At 41.9% G+C, this 9,421-nt stretch overlaps 2 protein-coding genes across 2 annotated transcripts in view; one reads left to right on the top strand and one right to left on the bottom strand.

The window, feature by feature from the left end:
* CHTF8 (chromosome transmission fidelity factor 8) lies at positions 1 to 7,735 on the bottom strand. Its single transcript, XM_044660513.1, has 4 exons — positions 7,657 to 7,735; positions 1,090 to 1,148; positions 712 to 829; positions 1 to 317 (listed from the first exon to the last, which is right to left on the bottom strand). The coding sequence occupies exons 2-4, from the start codon at positions 1,110 to 1,112 to the stop codon at positions 93 to 95; spliced, it is 366 nt and encodes a 121-aa protein (XP_044516448.1). The 5' UTR covers positions 1,113 to 1,148; positions 7,657 to 7,735; the 3' UTR covers positions 1 to 92.
* Positions 7,736 to 7,844: 109 nt separating this feature from the next.
* The window catches only part of UTP4 (UTP4 small subunit processome component), a 30,301-nt gene continuing 28,724 nt past the window's right edge, over positions 7,845 to 9,421 (top strand). Inside the window, exon 1 of the mRNA XM_044660512.1 lies at positions 7,845 to 7,891. The gene's annotated coding sequence lies outside the window, so the exon portion shown is untranslated. The remainder of the gene's footprint in view (positions 7,892 to 9,421) is intronic.

Here is a 9,421-nt window from a genome sequence, read left to right as displayed (position 1 = left end):
TGAACCAAGAGTACCGTCTATCCGTCCTCGGGGTGGGAATGGGGCACGAGTCCAAGGAGTTGGCCGCTCTCTAGAAAAAATCCTTGGTTCTTTCATACTTTCTTGGGAACGTTGGTGATAATGGGTTTTGGGCGAGTTTTGAAGAGAATCTTGTTCTTTATTAGTGCTTTCACTAGGTACCGAGTTCCTGTCTGTCTGCCACTTTCATCACATTCCTGTTCCCCAGAACCACTTTTTACCAGGACAGCAAATGGCTTCTCCAAACGGATAATTTTCCCATAAAGGATATGATGCCCCACAATCAGCACAGGAATTCCCTTTAAGGAAAACAAAAACAAAAACAAGATACCTGAGGCTCAGAGCAATATAAAACTCTCAGGCATCCCCATCAATCTGTTCAGGTCTTTCACCTTACTCCGTGGCATTTCTCACTGCATCATGACTGAGATTTGCTAACCCTCCCCCTGTGCATTTCCCAGTCACCAAGAAAAATACAATTTCCATCTTTAGAAATACAACCTCTCCAGTTACCCCAAAGTAAAACTTCTCTGATGTTTCAGAGGTAGGGGAGGAGCATGACTGGATTCCTGAGGACATTAGTCAGACCTCACATAACAAACCTTAGGGCAGTCCCCACTCCGGGTTCTGGGAGGGCCACCTTACTGTGGCTTGTTTTCTGAGGCGTTAGGCAGGTAAGGAAAGCCCCCTCACCTCGGTGGTGTAATGTAGGTCTCCCAGGAGGTTTCCAGCTAATCCAGTGCTGTAGCGAGCCTCGATCTCCCCCTGTAGCTCCATCAGCACCCATTCTGCCAAGCCTCCAGCCCCAGCACTGCAAGCAAAGGGCTGGTGGTTACAATATTTTTGAGGGGTGAAGGATGGGCAGTATACCACCCATAAAAGGCTCAGCCATTCATTTTGATCAAGTTTATTGGAAAGTGGGTAGTGTTAGGCACTGAACTAAAGGTTGAAATGCAAGGATCTGCACAGATGCACTCTGGGATCTTAGCTCTTTCAGAAAAACATCAAACCTATCCAACCCCAACTATTCACCCTACAATGAAAAAAAGGTACCAAGATGTATTCACTCACCTGGAAACGACAATTTGCACCATCAGCTTTTTCGATTAGAAAAGCAAACTGAAGACAAGCTAAGAAGAGAAAGGAAAAACAATTATATAAGGTCAGCTCAATGGTTTCTTCTTTGCTAAACAGGAAGAATTTTTTTTTAAATAACAACTTTGAGATAGCTTTTTTCAGGGGATATGATATAAGCTCCATTAATTCTTTCCCAAACACATACACCCACCCGTACCTTCAGTCTTAGAATCAATACTGCCTAAGAGCTAGACAATTGGGGTTAAGTGACTTCCCTAGGGCCACATAGCTAGTAACTGTCTGAGGTCAGATTTGCACCCTATGACCTCTGGTCTCTAGGTCTGGCTTAATCCACTGAGCTACCCAGCTGCTCCCACCCATGGATTATTTTAAAAAACAAAATATCTCCAACAAAAGCTATGACAAGAAAATGCCCATAACCTCATTCTAAACATTCTGGCAAATGTTTTAGGTATTCATTCCATCTAAAGTACATATTGTATCCCAGACAAGGGAAAAACCATATAGACTGTACTGAGATTTGTCTTATACAATAGTGTCATCTTGTGGCAAATTCAAGTACTGTTCAAGAGGAAGGTTAAGTGAGATTAAGACTAAATTACATTTTTTTGAAATGGATGTCCTGATAATAACACACGGAGGATTTATTTACCTTACTAGGCTTGTTTCTTTGGAGATTAAAAAACAACAAAAAAACCCCACAAAAAACCACAACACTTTAAAGTATGAACTTCTAAGACCTTAAAACATGTTTACAAAACTCATGAGAAAGTACACAAAACTTAAGTATTCATAAAATTTCACTATACTTCTAAGTTAAAAACATCAAGAGAAAAAAAGGACCATGCAAAGGAATTATTAATGGCAAGATACTGAACACAAATAAGAGCCAGGCAAAAGTACAATGGGAAAAAATAACAAGAATATAATGCTGCATGGTTTCTAAAAATCCTGTAGATAGACCATGTAAGCATTGTCCTCATTTAACATATTAGAAAATTTAGATTAAGAGGTTACATTTTTTAAATTTTAAGTGTTCAAATTAAAACCCGGCTCTCTAATTCCAGTCTTTCTTTATTCTACCACATTAGAGAATCTGATTGGAACTTAAAACTAGAGTTTCTGGGGAATAAGATGTAATCCAACCCAAGAAGCTACAAGGCAGCTAATCAGACATGAAGGTATCAGTAAAAGTCCTAAAAAGAAAAAAAAGATTTCTGGGTTTGAAAAGCAATTCGCTATTTCCACAGAAAAACTCCACTTCTATAAATTAAAAAGAATTGTAACACTTAGAATTGTGGAAATAGGAAAAATTTAGTTACAAATTAAAAGCAGACTAAAAAGCTGGAAAGACTAAAAGTTAAAAACCAGAGGTGGGGAGTCGGGTCTAAAGTTTTTGGGTCTAGACTTAGAAGAGGTAGTTAATAGCTGGCATCTATATAGCACTTGCTATGTTTGCAAAGAGCTTTACAAATACTATGTTATTTGATCCTCACAACAAACCTGAGTGGTAGGTTCTATTATCTCCATTTTACAAATGAGAAAATTAATTTTAATCTGAAGTTAAATGGCTTTAGACTAGCATTCTATCCACTTCGCCCCCTAGTGGCTAAAAACCTTATGACTGAGGATGTGATTTTTCTACCTAGATGAGTATGTCATAGTCTAAGAAAGATGGCTAGAGAAGCAGCAGAGTACTCAGGAGGTGAAGCAAAAAGTACTGTTTGTCTTAACATTCTACTAAGCTTTTTCAACTCAAAAAGCAGCATCTAACATTTTGCTCTTTGTGGCCAAATAAGGTAGCTATATGTCTCAGATTTGGGGCATGTACTGATTTCAAAGTCAATTGCTTGACAATGATAAAAAAAAAGTCTTTATACTACAAGACTAGATTTTGGGCTCAGAAGATATGGTCACCAGTAATGTTAGAAAATCAATGAGAAAGGGGTTGGTTTCTAATTAAGGAATCAATGGGGTCCTAATGGAACAAAAATCAGCCCCAAAGGCAAATGTGCATATTTAAGAAGATTATGAATAAGATATATAATGTCTTATCCTCCTACCAGCTTCCTGGCAAAGAATAGCAACCCAAGAATAATTTATAACAATTGCTTTTTAGGGGAGATGTGGATTTCCTCAGTAGTCACTAAATGGAATGGGGTGGAAAGGAGACAAGAACTTCAAACTATTGGCTAGCAAGCATAAACTGAGACTAGAACACAGAAATAATTCAGACATCTGTTCTGAAAGGCTAATTTCACACATTATATTTGTATCCGAAAGCAAAAGGAATCATGGGATTTGGGTCCAGAAAAGAGCATTTTGATGATCCAAATTAATCTTTTCCTTGTACAGAAGAACTTGAGGTTCACAAAGATTTAATGATTTGCCCAGGGTTATACAAATAGATTATAATAGTGTTATTTTCCCAATTACATTTTAATTTTTCTCTCCAAGACCATAGCCAGGTTTAGCCCTTATTACCTCATGACCTAAAATATTAAGAGGTACCGAGAGATGGGTGCATCTGGGCATAAACCTCAAAGTCCCCATTCTCTGTCCCACTGTCACAAGATGTCTGAAACACACATATCTTCTTAGCACATGCTCCTGTGTAAAATTAATACTATTAAAAGCTTACACTCAGCTTGGGTATTTAAGCATCTGTCAGGTGTTATTCTAGAAAAGATCAGAAGCTACTGAATAACAAAAACCTGATTTGGGAATATTTCGGGCATATGGTCTATTCCCCAGAATAATAGGCCATATAAGTTTACAGTTAACTGGCAAAGAAATATCTTGACTCTGCCTCAGAATACAGAAATCTCTTATCATAAAATTGTATGCTATCTATCCTTTCTTGCTTCTTGATGTCTATTACTGCTACTTCAGGTGCCTTTATTTTTTAGTTTGGGTAGGCCAAAAGATTAGGGCTTAAAGGGTTCCAATCTATGCCTCTCTAGAAAGTGAGTTTAAAGGGAATGTGATATTAAGGCATTTTTTTTTTGCTAAAAAAGGCACAGAAATTAGACCAAATCTTGTTAAAACAAAAAGCATTCACAATGAAAACTATGACAAAAAGACTTCTAAGCCCCAAACTACTTATAATTCAAGCATTATACAATCTGGGAAAATACCTGAGCCAAGCCTTTGATAAAAATTTGATAATACTCTGAGGTAACAACATTTCAAAGGTAGATTTTGAATTACAAACTATATAGATCCATTGTTACGGAAAATGAATTAAAAGCAGGTCAATGGAAATGGTCCTCAAATTCACTTCAGTTTTTTCCTACAAGTCAACTAGGAAGCACTAATCTAATGTCATTTAGAAGTGGCAATTCAATTTGCTTTTGTTTAAAACCTACTTTCTATCTTAAGAACTCTAAGACAGAAGAGCAAAAGCTAGGCAATTGAGGTTACATGACTTGCCCAGGGTCACAGAGATAGGAAGTGTTTGAGGCCAGGTCCTCCCAAGTTTCAGGCCTGACTCTATCCACTGAACCACTGAGCTGCCCTAGATAATTAAATTTTTATAAGACTATGACTTAATTTTAGACCTTGAGCCTTCAAGAAAAATATTCAAATCCACAAAAGTAATCCAGCTCTGGTGAGATGAAAGTGTATTGAATAACAAGAGGTAGTTGGAAAAACTGCCGTTTTAAAAAGGAAAAAAGGTTTGGGGAGTATTGGGTAAGGTTAATGATTGGATTTATACTTTGAAGAAAATGATACTTTTTTATTTCTCTGTAACTTTACTTCTAATATTTAAATATCAATATGCTTTATAAACAACTTTATCCTAATGATATTCATTCATAAACTACTGATTGAGCACCTAAGGCACTGCAGGGAAGACAAGATACTATGTTGTGGGAAAGGAACAAAAAAGTTTGCAAGAATGTGACTGTGAGGAATTAATTTCCAATTAGGATTAACCAATTTTCACAAGGATTTCAGTTGGCTGAGGAAAAAATCCTACACAATATTTTACATAATAATTTCAAATACTGTGAATTTGAATATATGCTATCACTTTAGGAGATTCATTCTTTACACTAATCAGGACCTAGCTGTAGTTCCTAACTGCTAAAATACTGAACCCTTCTTGGTACTTTAGATCCTGAAAAACTGCATATTTCATTAAAAAAATCTTTAGGAAAGGGGCTATCCTAGAAACTGGTTTCACACTAGCATATTCCCAAAGACTGAAACTTTCAATCTAAAATACATGCTTTTCTTTCTTAGGACAAGATAAGACTTAAATAATGAATGAGACTGGTTTATTGGTTACCTTTAATTTTAGGCAAGTAACTTAGTCTCACTAAACTTCAGACCTCTAATTTTGACGATGAGTACTAAAAAATAAAATGAAGCTCATGTCAAAAAGATTATTATATACTTACTTAATAAGAATTCTCTGGAGAAAAAGGTACTATCCATAAAGCCTGAAGAACTACTTAACTCCTAGTCAATGGTTTTATGTAACTGTCAAAAGCCAAAAATTAAAAAAAGAAAGTTTGTAGATATTTCACTCATTCAAATGATCCTTCAATTCACTGTGATTTTAGGCTTCCCTTTTCTTAATACCAGCTTTAAATCTCAATTATTTAATTTTTAAAAGTTAATTTTTTTAACTCTTCCCAAAACATTCCCTACAAAGTTCATGATACAAAACCTTGGCTGAGAATGTATCTAGTGCCAGTTTTATAGTATGGAAAGAATTAACATTTAACCAGGTTAAATTAGTCTTAATAGCTTTCTGTACTACTCTAGAAATTTCCTTAAAATAAGAATAGCTAACAATTAGTGCTTACTATATGCAAGGCACTTTGCTGACAGCTTTACAATTATTTCATTTTAATGGGTACCATGTTCAAAGTAGCTTCCGAACATGATACAAATGGACGGAAGAGTGCTGGATTTAGTCAGAGGGTTTAGGCTTTAATCCCACCTTTTCATCTTCCTACCCACGTAACCTTGTAAAAGTTACTTAATTTGGGGGTAGGTGGGATGTGTCTCAGCTTCCTCAGTAGTAAAATGAAGGGGTTAGAGATTAGATGGCCCCTAAGAAGTGACAGGAGCAAAAGAAAATTGGTTTACCACCAGTTTGCTTCACAAAATAAGGGTGGGATGGACAATTTCTATTCTGAATGTGAAATTTTCTGTGTTTTCCTCCAAAAACGAACAATTAATGTGATTTTAAAAATACAGATGAAAAGGAGATGAAATATTTTTATTAAGTGTTTTCATGGTATGGTGACTGGAACCAGGCTGCCTGAGGATCAAAAGGCATCCTGTCTACTGACAGGCTTATATGGGAGTTCTAGCCATGCTTCTTGTATGGATGGACAGACCCTGTCCCCCCTCCCCCCATTAAGGGCTGTGATGTGCATGTAGAACTGAATGTTTCTGAACTTTTCATCAGGGAGGGATGGTTTCAAAAATGTGTATGGAAACTATGTATACACGTGTTACTTTCACAGCACACTTCAGGGATATTTAGGATCCCGCTCCTCCACTCGATCAACTACTGGCATTTGCAGATAGATGCTTGCTGGCAAACTTGCTTCTGTCGATCTGAGTTTACTCCAGCATTTGTCCAAATCCTCTACTACTCAGACAAACCCTGAGTCCTTGGCCCTCTTTTCCTCTCTCAAGGTTCCTTTCCTGCATTACTCCCCAACCCTTAAGTCTCCTCGGAGAAGGATTTCTTCTCTAACGAGTCCCTATTCACCCTCCTAGGGTCCACCCTCTCTGGCCTACCTTCTCTCCACCCCTCCCCCTCCATATTGGATCCCGGCCCCGCACCCCACTCTAACCTAGAGGTTCCCGCTCCACCAGCCCGCTGCTCCCCCGCCCCCGTCTCCGCCCCCGTCTCCTCCCTTTCCCTCCACTTCCTGAGTCCACTCTCCTCCCTCTCTTCTTCCTCTTCCTGGGATCCCTCCAAATGGTCCCCTTCCACTTCCTGGATCCCTTCTCCATCCAGGTTCCCAGTCCCTACCATATTCCTTCCTCCTCCTCGACCACACCGCCGGGCTTCCACTCCAGTCCGCCCCTGCCCCCACATACTCATCTTCCCCCGACCCACGTGCCGCTCTCTCGCCCGCCCAGCGTCAGCCCCCGGGCCAACCTTTGCCTCTGCCGCGGCCTCGGTCCCCTCCATGCGCCTGCCTCGGCCCACAAATGCCCGGCCCCGCGTGCTACCGCCTCCGATCCCCTTCTCGCTCCCAAGGACTGGAGTCCGCCCTACTCCACTCCCGCCCCAACTCCGGCTCCGCTATCTCGCCTCCGGCCGCCCGCCCGCGCTCGCTCTCGCTCCCTTCTCCCTCCCCCGCCCGACCGCCCGCGCTCGCTCCCGCTCCCTCCTCTCAGGCCCAACCCCTCCCGCCGCCCTCCCCGAGCCCGCCATTCTTCTTCCCGCGCCGTCCTTCCTCCCTGGGCCGTCAGCTCCCTCCTTCTCGCCCTCCCGCCGATTCCCGGCCCTCGCCTCCCGGGCCCCTTCCGCTCCCCCTCCCGCACTCCCGCCCGGGGCCTGACCTGCAATGGCGGCCGCCGAACGCGGCGCCTCGCGGCCAACGGGCGACAACCGAACCTCCCGCCGCCGCCGTCCGCCGCCGCTAACACTGTCTGCGCACTTCCGGCTCCGTGGGGCTGACGACTACTTCCGGGGTCAAAGCGCGCGCACGTGGTGCGAGGTCGAGGCCGGGTGGGGAGGGGAGCGCTAGTCGTCCGAGACGCTGGGCTGGAGGCCGGAGCCCGGAGACCGGCGGAGGTAAGTGCCAGTGTCTGAGGGGATGGATTGGGAGAGGGAACTACCCCTGCCTCCTTTTGGGGGAGAAGGATCTCCACCCCGCGTGGTAGCCGGCTCTGAGAGACACCCCCTCTAAATTGTCGGGGGGCGGCTAGAGGGTCTTTTCGTTCCCAGAGCCCGGCATGCATACAGCAGGCGCTTACTAAGTGTTGGCTGATGTACAATAAGAGCCGGTGCTGCCCATTATTTAAGTGGGAAATTCAGAGTTGTAAAAGCAGTAGTGTTTGTGTGGTGTGTGTGCGCGTGCGCGCGCCGTTATTACCCCCATTCTACAGACAGGCAAACTGACTTATCCACCATCAAGGCCAAGAAGCTCCTGAGATTGAATTCCAACTCAGGACTTCTGACTCCCAGTCCCAGACTTCATCCAATCAGTCACCTGGTTGCTTGTGAATTATGGACGGATTTGTGTACCTGTCAGAGGATACAAGGCATGATTTTAGTATCCCCTTTCATATGACAAATGGGTAAACGGAGGTTCTGAGAAGCGACTGAGTGGTCTCACCTAAAGTCAGAGGTCTTTGAATCCATCGTTTTTTCCCCATTTATACCATCGTCCTTACCCCTTAGTAGACTAAGTCAAGAATGAGATGGATCCTTGAATTTAGAGCTGAAAGGTATAGTGACCAACTTAATCAGTGAACTAATGCCATTTTCCATCTTTCTATCTCCATGTCCCAGTGCCCGGCACTTAAATATGCATCTCTTTAGTACATTGTTGCATTTTGCTGAAAATGTGTTGAATTGGCAAGAAGAGCGGGTGAGCCCTTGCTGAATTCTATAAGAATATAAGATTGTCTTCTCATCTGTCATTGTGGAGCCCTGTGCCTACTAGGAGGCATTAATAAACGTTTGTGGAAATAGAATTTGAAGTGTCTTTTGTACCTCTCCTAGGCAGCTCCCAACTCCTGAGCTATAACAAAAAGTCACTACATTGGGCTGGATATTCCTACTTAGGACTTCTCTTTCCTTGGCTATTTTCTAAAATCCTTCGCGAGTGATAACTTAGGTTTACACTGTTTTAAGGTTTACAGAGTGCTTTCTTCACAAGAACCCTGTTAGCAAAGTCCTGCAAGTATCATTATCCTTATTTTCAGATGAGGATATTGAAGCTCAGAGGACTTAAAGTGATTTTACCTCTGGTGACAAACTCAAGAATGTCAGGGGTAGGATTCAAATTTGGGGATTCAGACTTCTGAGAATTTGCTTTTTATTGTTTGGTCTCTGGTATCTTCCTACCATTGATGAACAGCCTAACAACCTCAGGAGCAGAACAATTCTACCTTGCTAGCTGTTCCACTCTGGGCCAGTCATTTAACCTCTGACCCTTTGTTTCTTTATCTTTAAATTGAGCACAAATCTGGAATTCTCTGTATCCTCGCCTTCAATTAGTGGAACCCCTGATTTCCTACAGGAGGTCTATCCTCATTTTCCCCACCCCCCACTCCCCAGGCTACTTTGTATTCACTTGGTAAGTTTGATATATTATTT

This window comes from Gracilinanus agilis, chromosome 2 (assembly GCF_016433145.1).
Source record: "Gracilinanus agilis isolate LMUSP501 chromosome 2, AgileGrace, whole genome shotgun sequence".
NCBI classification, from domain to species: domain Eukaryota; kingdom Metazoa; phylum Chordata; class Mammalia; order Didelphimorphia; family Didelphidae; genus Gracilinanus; species Gracilinanus agilis.
This window is presented reverse-complemented; position numbering and strand designations above follow the sequence as displayed.